General features: G+C 37.6%; 1 protein-coding gene across 4 annotated transcripts in view; it reads right to left on the reverse strand.

Annotated features, from left to right (window-relative positions):
- Window positions 1-27,894, reverse strand: part of GPHN (gephyrin) — a 274,169-nt gene that overhangs the window by 86,822 nt on the left and 159,453 nt on the right. For 3 of the 4 annotated variants that reach the window (XM_030452042.1, XM_030452041.1, XM_030452040.1), the window contains 5 exons: window positions 22,718-22,812; window positions 18,580-18,646; window positions 14,213-14,485; window positions 12,830-12,937; window positions 5,468-5,602 (listed from right to left, as the gene is read on the reverse strand). In XM_030452042.1, the coding sequence (XP_030307902.1) occupies window positions 5,468-5,602; window positions 12,830-12,937; window positions 14,213-14,485; window positions 18,580-18,646; window positions 22,718-22,812 (678 nt within the window). The remainder of the gene's footprint in view (window positions 1-5,467; window positions 5,603-12,829; window positions 12,938-14,212; window positions 14,486-18,579; window positions 18,647-22,717; window positions 22,813-27,894) is intronic. The other variant, XM_030452043.1, reaches the window with a different exon arrangement.

Below are 27,894 nucleotides of genomic sequence, written 5' to 3' on the forward strand. Positions count from 1 at the left end.
AAAATCACTTGGCATTTTAAGATAGCACAGTAATAATAATTATTTCTCCCAAAGCTAATTGAAATAAAAAAAACAATTCAAGGGGGAACTGACAAAATGATGCAGCATAAGCATACAAATACCAGAACCCATTAAGTGCATGTGTGAGCCAGGGTGTCAGTGCTGAAAAATCATTCTCTTCTGGTACATATATAGAATGGCTATACTTTGAAAAAAATACAACACCAAACCAAAAGAACAAAAACCAGAAAACAACAAACCAGTTTCAGGGAAAGACTGAGAAACTTATTTCTGGCATGTTTGAAAGTTTCAGTGGACTCAGGAAGAGCACGAAATCCATAGCTTAATAGAATACTAACTGGTTACTAAGAAAGGTCCTGCACTCCAAGCTGCTTCTTTCTTAGAAGGTCTCACTTTTAAAACAGTGACATTTAGTGTTTTTAAGTAATAAAAATCGGGGGGGGGGGGTGTCCAACCAAAGCACAAACTAAAAGCAGTATTTGTTAGGACTCAGTGATTCATGTTTTGACAGCAAAACACACTTTAAACAATGAGGAAAAAAGGAAACAATTATAATATTCTACTATCTTAATTATTGATTTGAAAACCACAGCTGCACTGTATTAAGGAGAACCTGGGAGGATACAATAGACTGATGTGCATTAGGAAGCAGAATTTCTCATCTTGAAACAACCACAGCTAATTTCTACTCCAATTCTCTCAGCGACTCTTCACTAAATATAATTTTTATAATGTCAACTGAAAAAATTAAGAGGAAATAAAAAAAAAATAGAGAAAACACTTAATTTTTTAGAATAAACACAAAACCCTTGCAGTGTTGGGAGTCTGACTTTGCCTCCCTAGATCAACCTAACAACTTAAAACATCCTTTCTATTTCTCTGTGCTCCTCAACTGTACCACAGATAAACAGCTCTTGCGAAGTACTTGCTACTCACTTAAGCAAGTTCCTAAGAAGAAAAAGCTATAGTCTATGCAAACAAATATAAAAGAAAGAAACCCAAACCTTGGGAGTTTAGTATATGCATACAAATTTTAAAATATGTTCAAACACTTGCCATACTGTTTTCACCTTGATGACCACCTTAAGAAGAAATAGTAGGAATAAAGATAACAAATAGAAACTCTAACACACTCGATGTATACAAAATAACTACCCTATGGATAAAAGTACAGCTTGCCAAACCATATCCTGATTAGCATCTTTCTATTAATTAAGAATTTATGGAAAGCAACCTGATCTTACACAGGTGTAGATGGAGAGGTGAATAGATGAGATGCCTGTTTTGCTAGAATATAACAAACTTCTGAGTTTCCTTGCTTGCTCATCTGAGCTGTAAAAGAGAGCCTATACACTTTTCTTTGGTAGGAATTGAAAGCCATCTATCACAACTACAAATAAGTAAATACCTAACTTAACACCCCTGAGTGTTTTCTTTGATTCAGTGCAACTAAAAAATGTAGCTAGGGAAGGGACAGTTAACTAGCAAGTAAAGTAGAAAGACTTATTCTTAAGCAAAAGGGAACGGAGTGTTGGGAATGAATCAGCAAGATAGGAAAAGAAAAAACGCACATTGAAAGTACAACAACAAGTTCCTTTGGATCCTTCATGATCAAAGATAACACTGAGATAACTTTGCACATTGAAGTGTAAGAACTGAACATCAGTGAGACTCATGATCTTGCAAAGTGAAACACTTGGAACACCTCTTGTCACTGACATGTATTCTTGGTGATGATTTAAAAACTGGTCTTCTGTATCTGCTTCATTTGAGTTTGACACATAACATTGCCAAATATTAAATACTGATTAAGTCATTTATGTATGGGAGAAGTGATGACTTCAACCTGAAAGCTGTAATTTTCTTTCATACTAATATTATCTCCCTAAGAGTAGAACAAAATTAGAAGTTTTAAGGAATGACTCAGTCATATGCTCTGGATATATTCTTTAAAGTTATCAGAAGTTACAGACCTAAATTTTTTTGCTCTAAGTTTCAAAAAATGCCAAAGAGTCAACATCAATCGAAACACACAAAAATTTCTCCACATAGCCTAAAGATATTTTACACTATATAGTGTGCTGCTTTTGTTTCTGGAAAGAGCATTGCATTTAACTTAATGAAAATGCCAACCACACACACAGACAAAAATAGTGTAATATCTTAGAACCTGACAAGCTGGAAATGACAAGAAAAACTTGCAAACCCCACTGTGTCTTCCTAAACTTTTGTCATGTGAGAAGTAAGAAATTCATTGAACTTTGTTGAGCAAGCAGTAAAACTTTAAAAAGACTAAAACTATGCTGTAGAAGATAAAAATATCCAACACAATCACTGTCAACTTTACAGCTGAATGACTGAAAAAGGGAGGACCGTTAGTGCAGTTTTCCCCTGAGTAAAACCTAGGTTGCCTCTATATCTGAATCCATCTACTATAAATATGTTTTAAATGCTCTTTGAGCTGAAGTGGATTTTGCTTGTAATTCAAATGCCATTTAGGGAACAAGAAAGGTGTTCTGAAGAGCCTATTTAAAAGCTTGCAAAAGTAAGTTTGCTTACTTTGGTGGATTTATCTAACAAGAGACAGTAGTCCTGATGGAAATTTGTCTTGAGAAGTGAACATCCCAAGAGGCTACAGTGAAAAATATACTTAATTCTATTATAAGGAAATTCAGCATCTGAGGACTGATTGAAACATAGCCAGTATTCAACATTTACTAATTTGTTAGAACTAGAGATTTTCTGAAAACATGGAAGATAAAGTATAAATGGTAAAATTTAAATTAAATGTTGTATTCTCTCTACATGATCTCTGTGTATATGCAAACATAAGCCTTTCCAAAATATAATTAGGAAAAGGTAAAGACTTTTCCTAGCAGAGGAATCAGAAATACTAGTAATGTACTATCCCATACGTTCTCTTCAATAGTCTAATGTGAAGTAGTAACCTGCTACTTACATTCACTCAATAGAAGTACTCCCATCATAGCAGAAGTTGTTTTTTTTTTCCTAACACACACAAATTTCTGCTGTTTAGCAAATTCATTAAGAGAGATGTAGGGGTTTATGTACATTTAGGACCAAAAATACAGAAGAACATGGCACAATCAAATAAACTGGAATATGAAGCTAACAAAGAAATACAGGGCCACAAGCTGTATGGCTAGACTCCCACTCCAAACAATATGTATAATCCAAGAAAACTAAACTGTTTGTTGGTTTTTTTTTCTGAAACTTCCTCTCCTGTATTTCACTTCCTATATACATGTTTTTGAGTCCTGAAATGAGTTCCCAGCACACGGGAATACTGAAAATAAACACACATGCAAGTTAAAGAAGAAAAAAAAGTACCCTTGAATATCAACTGGATGCTTGTGTTGACAATGCTGATGTACATTTTTTTTTCTCATTAATGTGTGGATCAAGAGGCTTAGTGTAAATTTAATACATATTGTGTTATTAGAAAGCCAGGATCCAGAAGGAAAAACTCAGTAAATGAAGATATTTAGACATACTGACAATCATAAAGAATATGAGTGAAAAATATTTCTTGACAAATTCACATAATGTTTGAGAATTTGAGGGTACTGGAAAGAATGGAACAAAAAGATAATGAGTAGTTTGTTTGCCTTCTTTAAAGTAGTAAGTAAAATGAACCAAGAGATCTCTAAGTGGTAAAGACGCTTACACTTCTGTGACCTTCAGGTAACAGGAACAGAGAACACCCTTCAAATTAATTGGCCAGCTGGGCTTTCTTAGATCTTTCCTCATATCAGCTTTTATCACCTACTTTTGAAAGACACTCCAAAAAAACCCAAACAAAAACAAAAAGAAAAAAAAAAAAAAAAAAAAAAAAAAAATAGCCAGATATTACATGGCAATCCCTGTCTAAAAAGTGGTCTGGTTTCCCACATTTTGACCAAAATCTGATTTTGCAGTTATACAGAAAAAACAGAGCTTAATATGAAATACCAAAGTATGATCCAATTATATTAAGTGTTAATCTCTAGTAATTTCCCAAGTAAGAAAGAATTTCAGAAGAGTTTCAAAAAATGCTTTTAATTTATTTCTGTAACTTCTGAACCTTTGAAAATAGTCTGGAGGAGTGCATTTGGCTTAACAGATTACTCTTTCCCATTGTGATAACCTCCTTGTATATACATAGGCTTCATCTAGAGGTATTTCTTAGCAGTGCTGTCTCTTTTCCAAGCTTGTTACTGGTCTCCTTTGGTTTTCTTTGGACACTTTTGTTTTGACAACAATCACAAAACTCAGTGCAGTTTTTCTGTTTTCTTTCCTCTTGTGCTCTGGGTGCTCAATTGTAATAAGCTCTGAGTTATTTTTAAGCCATCAGATGAGTGACAATTTTTAAGGAAAAAAATGAAGGAGCCAGTTGTACACAGAATTTACTGAACATCCTAAGAAAAGGAGACTATATAATGAAGTTTAAGTATGCTGTCCATCAAAATAATTTTGATTTTATTACAGTGAAGGTGAGTACTGCATAAAAAAATCCCATAGCCTAAGCCAAAGCATTTCTGTGGTTGCTTCCATTAAATCTTGTTTGCAGACAGATAAGAATGAGACAGCAGAAGAACTAACAGATGCTGGCAATCACTTTAGTAAGCAGAATAATCTTCAAGGATCATGAATTAGATAAGGATGAATGTTATTGTTTTCCACCTGCTACAGGTCTACTAGTATGACTGCATCTGGTGCCAAAGAAAGATCTTATGAATATGAATGCAGAATGTGAATTCAGGCAGTTTTCTTCAGCTGAAAGGAATCTTGTTGAAAGTAAACAGCACAGGCATTGCCACTGGCCATTTAGTTACTGATGTATGCTATTTATAGTTTGAAAAAAAGAGAACATAAGAGAGTTCACCTCAATGATTAAATAGTATCATATAATCAATAAGAACTGAGTAATAATCCCACAAGGTTGGCATTAAAACTTTCTTTCTATTCAATTTAGTCTGGTTTTTGTTTCCAAATGTCAGGCAGCAAATATCAACGTTTGAGCAAAACCAGTTGGTCTGAGAGTGTCTTAAACGGAACAATAATAAAGTGGGGCACAGAACTGCCCCAGCCCAGGCTAGAAATTTGCACATACATTTTGTTGACAAATCTACTTGCTTAATGTTGTTACCCAGTGGCAGGATTATGTTCCTGGGGATATTAAAGACATTCAAGGTGTTAACATTTTCATAGTCATGATTGAAACTTCAAGTAATAACATGAAACCTCAAGAACCATAACATGTCGATGGACCCACAAATTGAATTGTGCAACAATACACATGGAATAAACTACACTGTCTTGCATTTATCTATTACTTAGAATAATAAAACCCTTGCATGCAAACCAACCTTGTTCAGAAGAGGCAATACACTGATCTGACAGACTATGTCTGAGCACAGAGCTTGCAAGGCGTACATGTACTTACTTTTGGTGTCGGGCAGGATGCAGTGGAGAGACGAGAGGTGGCCTGGGCACGAGGAGATTCTGAAGGAGTAGTACTGAGGGAGGCTGTATCACGTGGGAGCACCTGAACACCACGAGAGATGATGGAATCTGGAATCTTAAAAAGAAGAGAGATGGAATTAATAGTAAAAATAAACTGTAGTTAAAACTTACTCAAAATTACACATAAAAAGCACAGGAATACCACACTCCTCAGTTTGCATACCTCCTTATACACAGTGCTGGCTGAAGAGATAAAAAACGACTTCAATCTTTTTTCTCACATAATGTATTAGAGGGCCAGCTAGGTAAGCATATTCTCTCTGCTGAACATGACTGGCAAATGTAACATATATAACAAACATAGCATAATGCATGAGAAGGCCTAGTTTAAAAATTTTTTGTCTCTCAGAAACCTCTCTTTTCCCACCTTCACCTGAGATGGATGGACTTCAGAGAGGGACTAGGAGAGATAGATCTCTCCCACTGTAATAGAAGATGAGGTTTCTGATCACCTGAGGAACCTGAACATACCTAAGACCTGATGAGATGTATCCCAGAGTCCTGAGGGAACTGGCCTATGTCATTGCCCAGCTACTTTCCATGATTTTTGAAAAATCATGACAGTCAGCTGAAGTCCCTGGAGAGTGGACAAAGGGAAACATTGCATCCACTTTTAACAAGGGTAGAATAGGAGGACCTTGGGAACTATCAGGGCCAACAGTGCAGACTTGCAGCCCAGAAGGCCAATTGCATCCTGGGGTGCATTAAAAGAAGAGTGGCCAGCAGATCAAGAGCGGTGATTCCACCACTTTAGTCTGCCCTAGTAAGACCTCATCTTGATTACTGCGTGCAGCTCTGGGGCCCTCAGTAGAGGAAGGACACGGACCTGATGGAGCCCGTCCAGAGAAGGGCCACAGAAATGATCAGGAAGCTGGAACACCTCTCCTATGAAGACAGGCTGAAGGAGCTGGGGTTGTTCAGCCTGGAGAAGGCTGCGAGGAGACCTAATCACAACCTTCCAGTATCTGAAGGGGCCAACAAGAAGAATGGAGAGGGACTGTTCGCAAGGGCCTGGAGTGATAGGATGTGGGGCATGGTTTTAAATTAGAGAAGAGTAGATTTAGATTGGATGTAAGAAAAAATTCTTTACCGTAAAGGTAGTGGAAAAATGGAACAGGTTGCTCAGGGAACCTGAGGCCTCATCCCTGGAAATATTCAAGGAGAGGCTTGATGAGGCTCTAAGCAACCTGATCTAGCTGAGGATGTTCCCCTGCTTACTTCAGGGGGGTTGGATCAGATGCCCTTTAGAAGTTTCTTCCAAGTCAAATTATTCTATGATTCTATGATTTTCAGTCACGAGTTTTTTGTAAATTGAAAAGCTTCTCTGAAGGCTAAGTAACTTGTGCTGCCATTTCCACTCTGAATTATGAAGTCAGCACAGTTTGTCTTCACTATGGACAATTATGCTGGGAATCTCTTCTTCTCCAGAAACAGTGCCTAACTGGCCTCTGCTTGCAAATGGCATCATACAAGTATACTAGAAAAAGAGGTAAAACAGGGATGATGACATTCTGATCATGAAAACAGTTTGTAGTTCAAAGCAGTATTCCCCTTCTGTCATTTTCTGTCCTCAAACCCCATCTTAAGTATGTTAAACACACAAAAAAAGCTTGACAACTGGCATGTAACTTTTATACTGGCATAGCTCCAACACTACCTACAACTTTTAATGTTTCCTTTTAATTTCCATGATTAAGGACCAGAAAAATTACATTTTTATAAAGACATAAAAGAAAGAATATTTTAAGTCTTCAAGCAAGGTACCCTTACCCTTTGATAAAAAAAAGAGCTGCACACATCTTCATAGAGCGGTGTATGGGTCCATTCTCGCTTTTATACACTCCAAGATCCCACAGTACAAATATAATATTGCTTTTGTCAATGCTACCATGATCCTCTTCTGTCTAGGTTTTTCTCTGGTTACTCTAGATAGTGGCCTAGTTTATAGAAAGCTAGCAAGCACATATTACATACTGTCTCAACCCTTTCAAGCAAGTAACTGTTTTGGTTGTTTGTTGTTTTTTGGTTTTTGCTATCTACCATATCTACCAGTCATTGCCTCTAAAATTTTATCCAGTGTCACCTTTTCACAGAACAAAAAACTCTTTTCATCAAAGTGACTGAAACAATTCAATTGAACCACATGTGAAGTACTAATTTTTGCCTATGAGAAAATTAAAATTTAAGTAAAATTTCAGCCAGGACATTAATCAGAAAAGGAGGCTGAAAATAAAGGGAGATGATGATTACAGGCATTTCATTTAAATGAGAATAATTCCCTAATCACTACCTTTACAGAAAATACAAGTGCCATAAACCAGAACATATACAAACCTACCTAGGACTCCAAAGTTTCAGCTTACTGGCTTTCACAGACACAAAAATATCACTAAGGGAATTAACTTAGTGAATAGTTACAAACCACTCTCATTAAGTTTATTTCTGTAATATGACATCAGTGTTTTTTATTGCTAAATCTAGCATTAATATTCTCTTTAAATCACTACAAGCTGTGGATTTCAGAGAAGAAACTAATATGTCGACATATTACACATGCACTACATGGTTTTTAAATATTTCCAGGGACAGGGATTCCACCACCACCCTGGGCAGTCTGTTCCAACACCTCACTAAACAGTGAGAAAAGTAATTTTCTCTCAGTAAAGAAACTTTTCCTCAGATCTAGTCTAAACCTACCTTGGTGCAACTCCAGGCCATTTGCTCAAGTCCTGTCCTTGCTCACTTGAGAGCAGCGACCAGCACTCACCTCCCTGCAGCCTCTTGTCAGGCAGCTGTAGAGCGCAGTAAGATCTCCTCTCAGTCTCCTCTTCTCCAGACTACACAAGTCCCTCAGCCTCTCCTCACAGGACTTGCTCCCCAGACCCCTCACCAGCTTGGCTGTCCTTCTCTGAACTCACTGCAGCACCTCAATGTCCTTCTTGCAGCGAGGGACCCAGAACTGAACTCAATACTCAAGATGCAGCCTCACCAGTGCTGAGCACAGGGACATGATCCCTTCCCTTCTCCTGATGGCCACACTGTTCCTCATACAAGCCAGGATGCCTTTGGCCTCCTTGGCCACCTGGGCACACTGCTGGCTCATATTCAGATGGCTGCTGACCCACACCCCCAGGTCCTTTTCTGCCTGGCAGCTTTCCAGCCACTCCTCTCCAACACTGTAGCATTGTACAGGGTTGTTGTGACAGAAGTGCAGGACCTGGACTTGGCCTTATTAAACCTCATTTTATTGACCTCTGCCCACTGGTCTGGCCTGTCCAGGTCCCTTTGCAGAGCCTTCCTGCCCTCGAGCAGATCAACACTCTCACACGACTCAGTGTTGTCTGCAAATTTAACTGAGGAAGCCCTTAATCCCGCATATAGATAATTAATGAAGATACTGAACAGTACTAGCCCCAGAAACACCCCTGGGGAACACCACTGGTACCAGCTGCCAATGGGATTTATTCCCATTAACTACAACTCTCTGGGCCCTGCCATGTAGGCAGCTTTTAACCCAACAAAGAGTACACATGTCTGTGCCACGAGCTGCCAACTTCTCTCAGAGAATGCTGTGGGAGATGGTGTCAAAGGCTTCACCGAAGTCCACACAGACACCGTCCACAGCCTTTGCCTTGTCCAACAGGAGGGTCACCTGGTCATAGAATGAGGCCAGGTTGGTCAAGCAGGACCTGCCTTCCCTGAACCCATCCTGGCCAAGCCTGATCCCTTGACTGTCCTGCACTTGCCACGTGAGCACACTCTTTTTGCGAGCACTGAGGTCAGGCTGACAGGCCTGTAGCTCCCTGAATACTCCTCCTCAACCCTCTTTTAGATGGTTGTTATGTTGGCAAGCCTCCAGTCATCTGGGGCCTTCCTTGTTAACTAAGATTGGTGACAAATGATGGAGAGAGGCTTGGTGAGCTGCTTTGCCAGCTTCCTCAATACTCTTGGGTGGATCTCATCTGGCCCCATAGACGTGTGGGTGTCCAGGTGCTGTAGCAGGTCACTAACTGCTTCCTCCTGGATTATGGGGAGGTTGTGCTGATCTCTGTCCTTATCTTCAAGAGCAGGGGGCTGAATACCCTGGGAGTGGCTGGTCTGACTAATGAAGACTGAGGCAAAGAAGGCACCAAGTATCTCAGCCTTTTTTCATCCTTAGTTGTAATGTTTCCCCCTGCATCCAAAAAAGGATGGAGATTCTCCCTGGCTCTCTTTTTATTGTTAATGTATTTGTAAAACAATTTTTGTTGTTTCTTGTGACAGTGACTACATTGAGCTCCAGCTGGGTTTTTGCTTTCCAAATTTTTTTCTCTGCATGATCTTACCTAGATCCCTGAGATGTCTGCCCCTTCTTCCAAAGGAGGCAAACGCTCCTTTTTTTCCTGAGCCTCAGCAAAAGCTCCCTGTTCAGCCTGGCTGATTGTCTTCCCTGCCATTTTGTCTTATGGCACTTGGGGACAGCCTACTCCTGCACTTTTAAGATTTTCTTCTTGAAGAGTATCCAGCCTTCCTGAACCTCTCTGTCCTTCAGGACTGTCTCCTAAGGCACTCTCTCAACCAATACCCTGAACAAGGCAAAGTTTGCCCTCTGGAAGTCTGTAGTGAAATAAGGCAACCAGGTGCCACTAATTGCCAGGTAGGGGGCATGAGCTTGTGTTAAGCCCACCTGTGCCTGATTAGGGCAGACCCCCACTGCACATGAGCAGGATTAGGGGGCCAATAAAAGCTGAGACTTGAAACACAGGCTCAGCTCACTCCTGATCTTACAACCTAGGCATTGCTTGGCTTTCTACTGCTTCCATGAGCACCGCGCTAACCTGATTGCGCCACTGGAGCTTTGTCTCAGCACCGCACTAACTTGGTTGCGCCACTAGAGCTCATCACCATTAGGGTGAGGCTCAAACCCACGGCCTCAGCATTGCTCGGGTTTGCAGTATAAGTACCACACGCTAACTGGCGGCGCCACTCGAGCCTCACCCTAATGGTGTGCTCATCACTTGCAAGGGTGATGAGCTCATGCCCACTACCTGGCATCTTCCATACACTTTAGGAACCTCCTAGCCTGTCTCCTCTCTGCTACATTATATTTCCAGCAGACATGTGGTAGACACCAATACAAGATCAAGCAGTTGCAGAATTCTTCATCTGCCTCCTCAGTCTGGTTGGGTGTTCTATAACAGACACCCAACAGGATTATCTTTTTTATTTGCCTTACCCCTCACCCTTACCCATGACCACTTATCATCACTATCATCATCAAGCTCTAAATAACCAAAACACTCCCTAACATATAGAGCCAAATGTTATGTAATAAGGGAATGTTATATTTTTCTCACCTATATTTAATATTTTTTTCTTTTAGCAATCTAAGTCTCTTAATTAAGGCAACTTCTTGTTACTCCTGCTAAATATACTGATGAACCCATATGAAATTTCTGCATTTCCTGGAGCCTAGAAATCTGCAGTAAAGAAGTGTAAGAATACTAATGCATTTTTTATAGGTTTTTGTTTGTTTGTTTTAGAAAAACTTTCACAAAGTCACAGAGTATTTATGATGTCTCCGTGTCTCCCCCTAAAATTTCTCAACTGATTTTCCAGTTTCAAATGAATTTAATTGAGATAGAGGTCTCAAAACAGGGTACAATTAAACTCAGTTCAATGTACAGTTTCTACAGTCGGAGTGGAAAATCTGTTGTAACAGACTGACTGAGAAACAAATGAATGAGAAATGAATGAAGTGACAGAGAAAGATATCCAGCAAATCCATCCATCATTGCATCTATTGCAATTTTTATCTGATACAACCATTTCCATAAGTATTTTTATATCGCTTTAAACAGAACCAAGTGTTGACAAGAGGGGGGAAAAGGAAAAGATATGAGCTCTTTTAGTCTCTCTTTTGCCTTTAGAACAAAGATTGACAGTGCTGGAGAGGTACTAAGAACACAAGCTCTAGATGGTAATCATTAAAAAGAGCAAAAATGCCATAAAAACACAGAGCTTACAAAACTTCCCAACTTTCTGAAAAAAACAGCCACTTCCAGATCTGAGTTTTAAGATCTGATTTGGATTAGAGAGTGCATAAAATAATAGCACAACAGTAATTTGCCAAAGGGCACAGAAGCCTGGATGACAGCTAAACTGTGTGCTTCAGAGAGGCTGAATTCACTGCTTTAATGATACTAAAGAACATGCAAATTCTAGTTTAGTAACTTCAACTCAGAAAAATGAAATTATTGCAATAAATGTGTCTCTGTGTATGCCTGTACTCATATACAGCTTTACCATCAGGTGTGTGAATTTTAAGCCTGCACATTTCTTCAGTGACTTTTCAAGAGAGAGGGTCATCGTGTTTTACACACACCACACTATTTGCCTAAGGGAAGAATAAAATGCAGCCTCTGGTCAGCTACTTTAGTGACATATTTTCCCAAGAACTTACACCCCATTTGCTGGATGACACGGAAGAACAGGTCAGACAGCAAAACCCTCTCTAGGCCAACTGCCTTCCTTTATTTTCTCTAACCTAAAGTTATGACTACAATTACATTTCATTCCTGATGATACTGTAGTCATTATTCTATCTTGATTCAAGCCTAGACTTGATTTCCACCCTGAGAGATAGATATAAAGTACAGCATTTTGTTACAGCCTGAGTTAAAACCTCTGGGTTATAATAAACCAATTTTTTCAACCATTCATTGAAATAGTTGCCTACTGTTAACTAAAATCCAGTAATGTATATAATAAGTTTACTGTATCCTGACTTCTTAAGTCTGTTCTTCTGTCTTTGAGAAACTAGACTTCAAAACAAAATACAGAAATAGGGGAGAAACTGTAAGCAATGAAAGCAAACTATGAGCAGCCAGTGCAAATGCTGCATTATGTTGACAAATGATTGAGAGAAAAGCAAAGCAAGGCAAACAAAGGGGTAAATGCTACCAAAATTTCATAGCTCTAAAGCAGTAATTTTAGGTGACTTAAAAACAATATTCAGTTACTGAGCATATTAGATGATAAAGCTGATGACTAACACAGGCTTTACAGCAGTGCTTATCTCAGAAGCCAAATGATTCAAAGTGACAATGCACATGAACTTTACCTTCTTTAGCCCTGTATCTTAGCCAGAATATTTTCTGTATCATGTTCTCCAAAAGATAGCACTGATGTGTCTTTGTTAGAAGAAAATAAGTAACACTGTCTGTTGACACAGTAGACTAGTAAGCAGGCAGTGTATTTTTAGCTGCTGTTAGTGCAAAAGCCTCTTGGAAGTGTCTCTTACCGGATCTCCTGCACTGCCTGCAGCGTGATGGCAATAACTGATGAGACCAGGGATGGGCTGTTCACCTTTTGCCATGATAACAGCTGAACTGGTGTAGGATGGATGCTTCTAATGCACAACACATAACAGCTATGAATACAGTGACAGGAAAACATGAAACTATACAAGCAAATGACTGATAGGGAATGGGGTGAAAACAAGTGTGACATTGAAATGCCAAGCTCATACGAAACAGCCAGTTTAGATCTCAGGTATTTTCTGCCTTTAAAAGTTGCACATATTACTTATCTTTGCCTCTATCAAAAGAAATGAATCAATTAAAATTTTCATTAATAAAAACTGAAACTTGCAAGTGATAATTACCTTAATTCATGCCTGTAAAGATATATGTAATCAGGATTTTCTGTACATGAGGAGATGATCTCCAGCTGCAGCTGTCTTAGAAATGTCAAGATGTCTCAGACCTGAATTCACATTTCTAGAATTAGAATTCTGTTGCTTCAGTTTAGATATCGTTTAATATAATTTTGAGTTACGTAGACTTTCAATTCCCACAATAGGAATTAGGAATACAATTTCTGAAGTAAATATAGAACAAAGCAGTTTGGAAAGAAACCTTTCCAAACACATTGGAATACATTGTCTTTCCATTTGAAAACCAAAGACATAAAGCTTAGGTAAATATTTATATATTGCTTCAAATAATATGATATTTCTTTGGAAAACATTAAAAATTGGAACTGATACAATTTCCAAGTATTATCTAATATTTTCTTTTATAATCTACATTTTATTATTTGGTTTGGGTAATGTTGATCTATGATTACTAGTTAAAGCAAGGCTATAAAGACAGTGTGATGACATTGAGTTTTGTGGCAGAATTTCACATCTCTTATGCGACATGCACACTGGAATACAGTACGTAGTCTGGATAGCTTACAACTTAAGATGCTACCTATCTCTCATACTTTTTCTCTCTGTTTTCAGAAATGAGCTATTATCTTTTCAATACAGATACAAGGGCTTAGAAATTTTTGCTGCAATTCCATAATATACCACCTACTGGACTTTGCATGTTCAGACATGTGAGCACTTGGAATTTAAAAAACCCCACTAAAATTAGTCTGTCACATCAGAATGGTACCATAAAGATGCGTGTTATCATCAAGATAATAATTCATATATGTCCCACTGAAATTTGAGATCACTTACCGAAACAGGATTCCTATATGTTTATGAAGCTGTATTTCTACAAAATGTACCAAAATATATCTGTTTGATCACACAGACATCACTGTATAGTCTTAACATGCAAATAAATATTGGTGGAAAGTACCTGAGATAGAAACTACAGGGTCTTTTAGGGAAACAAGCCAGACTCACCTTAGCTGCAATGGCTGCTGCCGTTATATGTGAAGAAGAACTATCCTCTGTTGAGGCAACTCCACTATCCTTCTTCTCTTCCTCCTCTTCCTCACACTGTACTCCTTTGTCTTCTGTCTGCTTGTGAGGGCTGGTGGTTGGAGGAGGAGAAAGAGGAGGTGGTGGTGAAGGTAGATCTTCAAGCTCATCGTGCACCTCCTTTACTTTTACAATGGCATCTCGCAAAAGATCAATGGCGTGAGGTAGGGCTGGCAGTATAAACTGAAAGCATTCCTATGCACAACAGAAAAGAAATGACTTTGAGGAGTTACCTGCAGAAGTAAATACGGGCCTTTTCAGATTTACTCTTAAAAGATATTCAGAATTTAAATGTATCTTTTCACCCCATGATAAATAAAACTGTAAATGCCCGATGCAACTGCTCACAGAGGGTAAAAATACTAACCCAGAACCAGAACTGGGGACTACAGTTTGTATTTTTGGTGCTTTTTTGCATGTAAATATAGTTGTTGTGCAACGGGAATACTGGAATTAAGCTAATATTGGATTAAAACTTCAGGAAAAAAGAGTTAAATTTTCATTAACACATAGTACTGAAACCAGTTCACAGCAGCTGGCAGAATGCTACAAAAATATGGAGTAAAAACATTAACTCTATCCCTGCAGGGATATTACCTTTAAATAATTCCTATTATATTCCCTCACAATTGAAGAACAATTCATAAGGGTTTCCATAATTACACTTCTATATAATTATATACTTTTTAAATAATGGATTTATGCTATATCCTGTAAGAATGACAAACTACACTGATGTCATTATAATTTCATGCAACTCAGAAAAAAAATTCTTAATAAATAATTACTTTTCAAACCTCTCCTTGCTCTTTGATTTTAAAACCAATTAAAAAGTTTATTTTATATGGCTGGAGAAAGCAAAAAAGCAGATGCTATGTAACTCGTTCCATCATGAGCAGACACATGTACAGCTACCTCTGCTGCTAAAATGTGCCAATCATTCATCAAAACAAAGAGGAACCTCAGGACATCCTGCAGGGCAGCCTCCTCCTCAGATGTGGGTCAAAAATGGAATTCCAGACAGGCTGCTTAATGCTTTTCAGTGAAGTCTTGAAAAAAATCCAAGAACAGAGACCCCCACAACCTTTCTTGATAATCTGTTCTAATGCTTAATTGGAATGCCTCAAAGTGACTTTTTTTTTCTTTTCTTTTTATTCAGCTGGAAGCTACGTTCCTCAGTTTACCTTTTTGTCTCCCACCCTCCAACCAGGCATCTCAGTCAAGAGTTCTCTTCATGTCATTTGAGCAGACTGTGTATTAAATTATTGTAAAACAATTGCAAGGTCACAAGAATGAATTGCCATGGCAGTACAGTTAGGAACATAAAAGCTGACAGAGAAAGCTGACATTATTCTTTTTGTTGCATTTCATTTCAGTTTTGTTTCAAGCATAAGCAAGATTTTTAAAAAGGTATTCCAACATATTAGAGTATCTAGAAAAGAAATAATACTAAACATTTTGTAAATGGATACTGTAACAAATACTTTGACTAAATAAAAATGACTATGTAAACAAAATAGAGCAAACCATCAGAAATTACTAGAGATTAGGTAATCAACTTTGCACATCAAAAACATTACTCACAAACACTGCATTTCCTCAAAGACACTAAATACGAACCCACCTTTCACTTCCTCCTTTAAGAGTAATGAAAAGTCAGACTACTTCAGAGATTTATAAATTCTTTAAAAGTTCAGTTTTGCACTGTGAATAACTGGACAAAACTGGATGAGCATAAGATGCTGTATGTAATGAAAATGTATTAAAATATATTTGTAAACATAACAAAGAATTATAACTTTTAATGTAACTGCAAACCTCAGTGCTATTGTGGCTCCACAGTGTTATTTTAAACATGGTTTAAAATACTGAGCCATACAACTATCACTACTTCAGTAAAAAAAAACACACCTCAAGTAAGTGGTAAACAAGGACAATGATCTGTGAGCTGATTCATGAAAAGGTACATGAATTATTATCTCATTAGAGAAGTATGTTCCCCCCCTCCTTCCACTGAAATAAAACCTTATTGGCTTGACCATTTATGAACAGGTTCCCACTTTCTAAAAGCTCATACTGTTTATGAAACTCATTGTTTTAGGCAATTGGTAGCACAGCTACGAAAACTGCCATAGACCAAATGACTTCAATCAGCATCTGGTAATTTCACACTTTTCACATTAAATACCTTTGTAATGCTAAACTAAAAGAAAACAGACAAGAACAACACAAAAATGGAAATACTATACAGATCTTGATAGATCTGTACAAGTACATGCCACACATTCTCTGAAGAAAAAACATTGGCATGCATTGCATCCATTCTTGAGATGAAGTAAAGCATTTATACTGCTGCCATTTTATATTAATATTTTAATATTTACTAATGAACTATGTATACTGCTACAATTTCATAGCATTATATAAGCTTCTTATATGATTGTATTAGTATGATGAAAAGGAAATTAGGCAAGTCATAACAGAGAGAGATGAGAGAAATTACTGGTAACATCCCATCCTAACTGGTTCTTGAAATCCAGCCTGTTATGGAACAATTTTCTCTACTATTAAATGTAAAAATCTGTTATGAAATCTGATACTTTAAAGATGTTTCATATTAAAATAAATTGTGAAAGTACAGAGTATCATCATGACAGAAACAAATAAATCATCAGCTTTTATAAAGCTTGCTTGTACAATGAAATCATATGACTTTTTTCTTTTCCACAGATTTATCTTTTTTATTTCTTAGTCTATATGGAACTATTGTTAAGATATTTATTATCATTTTTTTCATTTCTTTTCCTCCTCCTCCTCCTATGATTTACGTATCCTCACAGTCTGAGTGCCTCAGGGCAGGGAATGACATTTCTTTCTGTACCTAGCATGTTAGAAGTTCTACTGAACACAGCAAAACCCATTAGAGATTGCAGGCTATTTCATCTCTTTCATAATTCAACAAAAGAAAAAATCTTCTCACTGGTGCACCAGTTCTAAAAGATAATGGGGCCCTCTGTGATGTGAAATATGTATAGTTACATATGACTTCTCACTCATAACTGGAAGACTTTAAAGCAGGTATATTCCTGCTCCATCACTTGTTACATGGCTTGAAAACTTTTAAATTTCTTTTCAATAACAGAGTCTCATTAAATTTCCTAAAAAGACTCTAAGGAGTGGTTAAATTATAGAACTAAAACACGTAGACAATGTATCTGAAAACCTGTGATGTCTGCTTAAGATAGCAGTATTCAAAACACTTCCTCTTCAACTTTCAGGTGACAACTCACATAAACATTTTTTATTTATGTCTCAACATAAGTCTTCTGAGCAACAGCGACTTCAGGGCTGTGCTACCAAACACATTAGTACTGTCTCCTCTGTGGCTAGGCACTACTGGTTCAGAAGATGTTGATAAACTACCATGTACACATTTATTAGAGGCCAGAGGTAAAGACATTTTTTAAGAATGCCACTGCCATAGACTGAGCCCTGGAGAACCACATTCTCATGACTGATGGGGCATCTACCTCAGTTTTGTATCAGGCTTTACAGCCCACTATTCAGCTAAGCAGTATTTGTCTGGAGGAGGCTGTTTTTCTGGATCTATCGGCCACCTACACTGAAAGAAAAGAGCACTGTAAAGATGTAGCCTTAAATACATACAGACACTTGAATTCCTCCTGATGTTTGTGTTTCTCTCTGCTCTAGTCAGAAAGTATGCATGAATAAAAATGTAAAGCCTAACTTCCCTATCCAAACTTAGCAAAATGAAGGAAGTAAGAAAAACAAACACCTGTATTAAAGGTATGAAGTCTGATACCCTTATCAAAAAGATTCCAAAAATCCTCAAACTCTGAAAAGGGATTTTCCATTGTTACCCCTTGTGAACAAAAACTGGGAGTATTCATACTCCAGGAACTTCTACCATACACTTAGCTTTCTTCTTACTGCTGTGTGAAAAAGAATACTTTTTTGGAAGCTGTAAATAGCACAAGGATTGGGTACAATGTGACTCGAGAAGGAGGAAGGGTAGGAGACCATTACACTGATCATTAGCTCTGCCTGCTACAGTGAGCACCCTCTTGCACTTCATGTAATGTTGTCCTGGTGACAGAATCTTCAATCAGATCAGAATGGTATCGCCCTGACAGATGGTGTGTCCAGATACATGAGCATGCATTTCTATTCACTGTTGTAAAATTGTAGTGGGTACTTTCTACCACTCTGAACAATGGGAAGTACTCATCATGGGACCTCAGTAGCAATCCAGTAAGATTACTTCTTACCTGTGACCCTTTCTTGCTACCTGGCAAATTAATTATGAGAGTCTTCCCTCTGATTCCACACACAGGTCTGAAAAGAAAGAAACCCACAGTGAAATTCTTGCTTGCAACTTTATCCATTCTAGAAACAAGAACAGAGCATTTAGGTTAAATTATATTATTTATCAGAATTTGTAAACTCTGTTTCCAATATTTAAATATACTTGCTGATCATGTTCTCAAAGAACAGCTCAGGAGCTGAAAAAGCATCAGACAAGGCTAACAGAGTCTAGCATTTAATTGGTAGTATAAACACTGGCTAGATTTCCATCTTTTTTAGATCTGTGTAGCTTCCTTAATTCTATTGTTAACTGGCATCCAATGCATTCTTTGATACAGTCCCTATTTCCACATCCAAGTGGTTCCTTTGTAACATAATTGTTGCTTTGCCCAGGGAGGTTGCAGCTGCCCCTTCCCTGGAGGTGTTCAGGGCCAGGTTGGATGGGGCTGTGGGGAACCTGGTCTGGAGGGAGGTGTCCCTGCCCATGCAGGGGGGTTTGTCCCTTCCAATCCTGACCCTTCTATGATAACTCATGGTGTCAAACATAATTTCTCTTGACAAGTAAAAATACTAAGTCACGTTAGTTTCATTAATTCAAATACATCATCTTTATAAAAAAAAACACACAAAAAAAAGATGCAACATCAAGAAAGCACTGGGGGAAGTGAAAATTGCACTTAGGCAATTCGCATCTAATTCTACTTAACAGCCTTTCTTTCCCTCTCAAAAAATATGAAACTAACTCTAAAAGATTGAAGATTTTATTTTGTTTTATTTTTTGTCTTTAGGGAGTTCCTTTCGTCTTGATGCAGGGCTGAACGTAGACCCCTGACTGCTGAATGCATTCTGTTTTTTCAGAGTCTGCCTCTTTCTCTTCTTAGCTAGATAGCTAAGAAAGAAAAAAAAAATCAGTATTATTGGATTTTGTCCTGACATTGTAAAGAGTGCTTCCTGCTTTTCTCTACTGCTTACAAAAACAGTGCTGAAAAAACAGGGATGGCATATAAGGATAAAGAAAAGTAAAATGACAAAAACAAACCACAAAGATACAGAGGCCACAGTTAAGAGAACGTGTGTAAAAAATCTCTTTATCAAACACAAGTACGAGTCATAAGTGCTGATCAAATAAAAAATATTTTCTTCATGGGACATTAAAAAAATTTGAGTCTAATTGTCTGTGGGGCAGACAACTTCCCTGGATTTCTTCTTACCCAAATATTTCTCAGTGACCACACTTATTGGCAGCACGGCATTTTCTAGCAGGGCAGCAAATATTCTAGTGACAGTTGTCATAAAGCTCACCATTAAATGGCACAGAGACAGTTTCTGGGCACAAAATGAACTTTTGATATCCCAGTCAGGCCACCTGTAGAGAAGTCTTATTTTCAACTGGCAGCTTGAACACTGTCTGACTCCCAGCCTGTTTTCTTATATTCACCTCTTACAGACTATACACACATAGTTAAGAAAGAATTTCAGGTAGCTGAGGAATGCTCTACTGCAATACAAAGACTAAGAGCCTGTGTTAAATCAATTATCTTTTTACTTCTTACTTTATATGTAACAAATCAATGTGCTGATTTACTCCTGCAGTAGTCAAATGTGCAGAACACAAACTCCATCTACCAAATCCCATACATGGGATACAGTTTATGACAGATTCAAAATAAAGAAAACAGGAATTATCCACAGAAATAAACCAAGGTGGAATTGTGTTTGGCAGATAGCTCCTTTAATAATCTTCTTGGCTTTTTTATCTGCTTTAAATACCTTTGAACATTGTAAGATACATAACCAGTGCAACCAACATATACTAAAAAATCAGCAGACAATCTCCAGAAAGCTACAAGTTTTGGCTGCCAATAATCACATCTGGTGACTCAAGGAAGAAATGAAGCTGCCAAAAATTTTTCAAGAGAGCAATGCAAAAGTAAGTAGAAGTACCTAAGAACTGCATGGCTTGCAAAAAATATAGTGTGCTCACAACGTAAAAGCATACAAAATGTGCACACATTCTGAGTAATTTGAGAGATAATATGCCTCCAAATATAGAGCAAATGAGGGAGATGGTGTGGATCTCATGTTACCCTCAGCCTTATAAAGCATCAGTCAGAAATTTTAAGAAAGAACAAAGAAGTCTGAGAAAGAAAGATAGGAATGGAAATGGGATTGGAAGGAAAAACAAGATGCAGAAGAAAGGAAAAAATGGATGTGGCAGGAAAGAAATACAGGTCCAATGTAGAAATAGGAAAGTAGAACTTGATCTTTTTCAGTAAAAAAACAACATGATGAGTAAGAAATTATCCTGGTAAAAGTTGGAAAGATGAATACAAGGAGACAGAAAGTGCTTTTAAAAGTCTCCATAATGACTGGCATGGCATGGCATGGGTAGCTGACAGGTAAAAAAGGGTGAAAGGAAGAGATAATTCAAGGACAAGGTCAGCTTTGGAAGGTCACAGAGAAGGGAACGTTTTCAGGAAACATATAAAGAGGTCTATGACACTTTAAGATACTTTTGGACCTTGGGACTGAATCCAAACTATTAGTCTCACTGCCATCCATTTGCCTCTAAGTGTCTGTGAATCCAGCCTAGAAAATAACTCACCATTTTCTAATGCTAGCTGATAGCCAGGAAGACAGACTAGAACTTATAAAATTTTTTAAAAGTTCATGTGATAAAATTCAACATGATTGACCCAACATTTCCAAACCTGCAGGTGATTTAAACAAGTGTCAGTGTAATGTTGCATAACAGAACTCCTGCTTTTGTTTTTTTGAAAAGTAAAAGGAATTACACAAAAAAATTATCCATTAGAACTTCTCAAAATGAAGTTAGTGACAGGTGAGGTTAGGACAAGTGATATTTAATGTTTGTTAACATTGAAAAGTAAAGATATACATTTAAATGGTGTACTTAAAATTTGTGTATGTTTTTTATCCCTCTTAATGTGTGCCCTAGTCCTCACTGTAAAGAGGGATTAAAACACTACTTCAATTTGCAGGAATTTCTATAAAAATATGAGTCTGCTTTCAGAAAAGATTCTGAATAAAGAGCACCAAAACCAAAACAGGATCACTCACAGGATACCCTAACCAGAGAAAAGTAAATTTCCTTGCTTCATCTTAAGCATTTACAGAGGAACTAAAAAAAAGTAAATTTTAATCATGACAAATAATGCATTCATGCACAAGAAGCCAAAATGCTGGAATTCTGTAGGTTTTTTGTGTACTTAATGACTGAAACAGTATTATAAAAAAAATAGCCCTTTGCATGCTGATTCTTGGTAGTGTCATCTAAATGGCTATCTTTTTCTTGATCAGAAACATAACTGCAAAATTAACCTTTCCCCTCCTTCTGGCAGCATTCTTTTATCTTTTCCCTTTAAAGAAACACAAACTATGGTATAAAAAATTAGAGAAGATAAAAAAATGAAAATACCTGCTACTTTGGACAGAATCTGAAGATACTAACTAACTTGGTAAACCTGCCCTTTCAGTGTTGCCTAAAATAGAAATCAACTCCAGAAAGAAATACAGGATAAGAAAGAGACATCACTTATAAAGAAGAAACACCAACAACCAGAGAAACTGCAACTAATTAGCTAGCAGGACATACCAAACCATAGGAACTGAAGTACTATATCTGAAAGCATTCCATAAAATACCATTTATCTTATGCACAGAGCTTTTTCTGATACTAGAATAAAAGCAACTTCAAAAAAGTATGTTTGCTTGTATCAAAAGATTTGTGCTCCACAAAACAATTTAGGATTTGATGAGCAATGTATAGAACAGTTCTTCACTCAACACCAAAATGCCACAGCTCTAGGATGAAAAGACAGCTGTTTAACAGTATGCATCAATACTACAAATATCCTGGCACAGAAAAATACCAGAGGATACAGTGCCTGATGGAGACAAAAAAGGGAATTCAATCAGAGAATCCAATTACTGTTCTTGGAATTAGGCCACTGAGGTGAAGTTAAGACTTCTAGACTTGATAACAATGCTGATCTTCAGGTATTTTTGTAGATTAATTCCATGACAATCTAGATTTCTAATGAAATAGCTCACCTCTTAGTTTGAAGGAAATGGTCTTACCTAGAGAGCATACCCAAAGGAGTAACATTAAGTGATCCCATCAGCATTGCCAGGGCCATACCAGGGGCTTCTCGTTCTATTACTTCTTTAGTGGCCTGCAATAAAAGATTAAATAGGAAAGTGAATGGAGAAGTACAAGGACAAAAAAAATATGTAACCAGATAAAATTTGGGTAAGAATATCTCCTTTTTTTTGTTTCTGCCAAGAGATGTCCTTGCTAAATTCTCAACACTGAAACACGTTAAGGAATTTTCTCTTGGATATGTAAAAAATAGGGAAAGACAAGGAGCTGGGAAGAAGCACTGTCAGCTGTATTGCAAAGACACCTATAGAAAACGTTAAAAGTCAAGAACCTATATATGTAGGAAATGTTAACACCACCACATAAATTACAACAATTCCCTCTAACAGAAAAGAAAGAATGTTTGGGAATAAGCAAAGAAAAGACCCAATGTAATTGCATTCTCTTCCTCATCAATCTCATATGTGTTTTCCCACTGAGATTCTCCCAGGCATGAGAAGGGTGAATTGGTCTGCGCAGAAGACAGAAAAAAAAATTTGCAAAGGGAAGCCCATGTAGCAGGCAGGCAGGAAAGTAGTAAAATGGTAATGATAATGCCCAGAGGCTGAGACCTTCCCTTCTGACTGTGTCAGCAAAACACCAGCTCTAAACAGGCTGGTGGCTTTTATTCACAAGCAGTCCATATGCAGTGGGCATTGAGAAGCCTGGAAGCAGAGCCTGAACATTCTTGTCATTTTAGTCCATTTTCCACACAGGGAATCAGATGGAAAATTACTTTTCTGGGATGTGCATTACTTTCTGTCCTTACTTCCAAAGACAAATTTTCTCAAACACACAATCTGTCTCATCTTCCGACATCTGACTTCAGTTTGGATATAATACCTCAAAGGCAGTTTACAGTTCTACCCTCTCTTCATTTCCCTCACTGTAGTTGCTGTTCAGTGGATCATCTTGGTTTATGTTCTGAAACAAGATTCTAGGTTATTTGGCACAGCTAAAATGTTAGCAATGCTCATAAAGCTGTGAAATCCATTGTAAAACATAAAACTGAACTACAACGCTTTGATGGTACAGCTATCAAAACAGAAAAGCAAATCTTAAATATAAGAACACTCTGAATAAGCTAAATTTCCTTGGCAGTTTGATATAGCAAAAGAATAAAATACAAGAAAACCAGACAAACTACTCTCTGCGAAAGATTAAACTATAAATAATAACCTTGTAATTCTGTAAGCTCCTACATGTGGAAAACAAAGTCATAGAGAAGGAAAACCACAGAATTAAACCAGTGGCATCCCTATGATAAGGATCCAGGACTCCTATACTTCCTATACAGCTAAAACAGGAAGGAATAAATAAAACAGAAGAAATATCCCTGAGCTGTACAGATATTCAAGTGGCCACAATCTCCAAGATTGCCACTAACATTTAGCATGTTTTAAAGGAATATGTCAGTATCCAAAGACATCAGACACAGCTACCAAGATCTTCTATTAATAAGCAATCTTGGTATGTGCTCAGTTGTGGAAAGCAGGAGCTTCAGTTTATGGAAAAACATGTAATTCTAATTCAGTAGCTGAGACCACAGCCTCTTCTATCTCAAGCATAGCTTGTTAGTTTTAGTATCCTCTGTCCTCATTAATATAATCCAGTGTCTGCATTTCCACTCAGGGGAAATGAGAAGAAGCAGGCTAGGAATTACACAGACTAACTAAAGCCTCTCTACTGAGTGCTTAAGATCAAATTATCAATCAAAATTCTTAAGACTGTCCATAAACCTGGTGGGTTTTGTAGTATAGAAAAAAAAAGGCATTGCAACGGAAAAAGGGACACTTATGCTAACAGTGAAAAAGTTACTGTAATGTGGAATTCTCTGTGTGTGTATACATAGTAACTCTTTATCTATACCTTTTTTTTTTCAGCTGATACCATGCTTCAAAGTTATTAAAAACCAGCTTTAAATACGAAGTGCTTTTTGAGATTTCTTTTTTGCCCTTGAGCACAGTGACACTTTGGAGATATCATTAGTTAAAATTCTAAACAGGCTTCAAAGGTAGTACACGATGCTAGAGAGTTCCATAAACAATGATCCTGCAGCTTAGGGACTCCTTCAATGAAATTCAAGTCCATTCTCCAACTTCACAAGAAAAATGACCTTCATAAAATGTCACTGCCAGCAAGAAATCTGATTGTTAAAAATGTGTAGACTAAGCAACAAAATCTGAAAGGAAAGAATGTCCAAACATGTGCAGTCCACAACAGAAATTGCTAAAAATACTTCTTTCAAAATATACATTCATATATTTATTTCTGCAGGCAAACTTCCAAAAACAGGGAAAAGTTCCTGTTTTCATATTTGCAACCTGAATGCAAGCAAATGGATGTAACCAAAAAAGGCTGCTACTAAGTAACTTTTACAGTGACATCTGCTCATGAAATCAGCCACTGGCAAGTCCAATCCTGGGATGCCCTCAAGAATGTGACTGAAAATGTGCAGTTTACAGTAACTGAAATCACCAGCACACTGGGAAGAACACTCTGAGTTAGATATTCACAAATGAATGAAAATAGCAGTGATGTGCAGATACTTTGTGTCTAGACATACACCCAAGTGCTGGGGGTCAGGCTTTCTAATACTTCTCTCATGTTTGAAGGAAGGGTAAACCCAAAACTGGATGTACATCTGTATCCAGCTCAGGATCTACCTGCAGACCATTAAAGAATTAGTGACTCAGCACTTTCACATTTTACCAGAGTTTTAGTAAGGCTGAATTGAGACTGTCAAATTTTGTTTCGTGGGCATTTTTTTCTTGGTAGTCTCACTCTCATCCAGACTCCGCCTGCTGCAGGGGGCCGTAGTGTTAGCACAAAATTAATCACAAATTCAGGCTGTTGCCTCTGGCTCTCTTACGGCAGAAATGATGACACTACCATGTGGGCAGAAGCAGGCAAAAATGATGAGATTTCATTCAGAGCTGTCACACTGATGCCTTCATCAGGAATGAAGTTATAAACTGATTTCTTAAACCTAAGGCTGATACTATTTAAAAAGTAGGTGGAAAATACTGGAGTAAATAAAATATAAAAATTACAGCAAAGAAATGTCCCCACTTTCTCCTTCATAAGGTGACAGTTGCAAAGATGACAGATGCATATGAGATGGAGGTGCAAACATTCCACAGCTGTGGAATGTTTGAAAGTAAAAGCAAGAGTTCAGAAGAGAGACAGAAAAGAAGAGAGGCCAGTTTGGGGACTGCAAAGAAAAGCAAGGTTTAGACAGGAGAAGGGAATTGCAAAAACGCAGAGGGAAAGTCCAAGCAAGAGGACTGCAAGAAGGGCAGGGATGAGAGTAGAGGGAGGGTGAGGGAATGAAGTGAGAGGGATTTAAATAAGACTGTGAGAGGCAGCTTGCAGAGGCAATACATGAGGGAAAAACTCAGAAGAATCAAAAAGGAAGACAGGACATGATTGGACATGAAGCCAGTCTGTCGGGAATAAGAGAGAGAAGGACAGTGAAATAAAATGGCATTTTCTACTCCACAGAGAAGTAGAGACCAACAAATAATTATTCTACACAACAGCTCAGGACTTACTAACAATGTCTATGAAGGCAGTTCTTCTCATATTTCATCTTTATATGAATAAATACAACTTATTTTAATACACATTTTAGAATTGTTTTTGAAGTGCCTTTTTATTGGAGTTAGGGCATTATGTTCCCAAACCAACTGATATATTTTTAGATATCTTTGACGTAGTTGTGGCTGTTTAACAGATGGCTCACTGCCAATTGGTTTCACAGAGTTTTCTGCTGCTTCACTGCCTTTCTTTGCCTCCCTATAAATTAATCTCGCTCAGTTCCTAACCTGTGGAAGCCCTCCCAGGCAGCTTCTGGAGGATAGATCCACTGCAGATTGCTTTAATTAAAAGACCTAGGACTACTTTTCTTTAAATGTACAGAAACTCCTTAGTTTTGTCTTTCAGGTATTAAACACAGCAAAGTTTGCCCTCAGCAGTAAGTAATGATCTGAGACATTTCATATATTTCCCAGCAGTTTTGGGACAGTAATAGAGTTTCATCTCTTCAAATAAAATGCAAATATGAGATGGAGAAGTCATAATAAATTTAATTAAATTAAGATGACTGAGACTTTCTCTGTTGAAAACATTATTTCTGTTGAAAAAGTTAAAATTTATGACTCTGCACAGCATATCATAAAGCTATTTATGCAAATTAATGGACAAATTTGCAGGTAATTTATATTTAACAGACTACAGCATAGATAACATTTAATTACCTATTTGAACTTTCCACTGAAAGAGGAAGTCTTGCAAGAGCCTAATCAAAGAAATACCTATGCACCCTCCACAACAGAGCTCAAAGACCACAGACAAGCCTCAGAAGACTGGGCAAAGAACTATGAAGACAGATCAAATATGCAACAAAAATGTCAGTCACGTCTGTCACCCAGTTGTGTAAGAACCGTCTATTTTAGGAACAAAAATTGCATCTTTCAGCTTGGAGATGAGATACCTTCAAGGTTATTCAGTATACCTCTGCTGTCATTTTTATTCACAAGCCAGTCATTTCAGCTTGTTCTCTACTTCCCAACTCTCATTTTGCAGGGGAGAAAATAGAGCTTACATGGAGCTAGACTGAGTAGAGCATCTCACTTAAAAATCACTTATCCATTTCTTATCTTACTACAAGAAAAAATACAGATTATAGTGTTGGTTTCTTTTGATACTTGTAGATAAGGATCAGTTTTGAGTCACTCATTCTCACCATCATGCTGTCTTTCATTGAATGAATGCTTGAACTCTCTAATGTTCTCCAAAATCAAATTTCTTTGGCCAGCTGCTCAGTTAATTTGACAAATGGCTAAAAACAATCGCATGTGTTACTGTTCCAAAGCAATCAAAGTCAAGCAGGTTTGCAAAAGTTTCTCAAGTTGTCCTCAAAGTTAGTAACTTTCTAACTATGCAGTGGCCTTAACACATCATTGGGGTGCTGCAGCCAGTGATATGCCATGGGTATCCTTTGAGTACAATGGATGTCCTTTCACATGTATGTAATTATGATTATCATTGGCTTCTCAATGTCAATAAGATGTCACAGATCCATGTAAGCCAAGCATGGCCTGCATCCAGAGGG

The sequence above is a fragment of the Calypte anna genome, chromosome 5A (genome assembly GCF_003957555.1).
Source record: "Calypte anna isolate BGI_N300 chromosome 5A, bCalAnn1_v1.p, whole genome shotgun sequence".
NCBI lineage: Eukaryota > Metazoa > Chordata > Aves > Apodiformes > Trochilidae > Calypte > Calypte anna.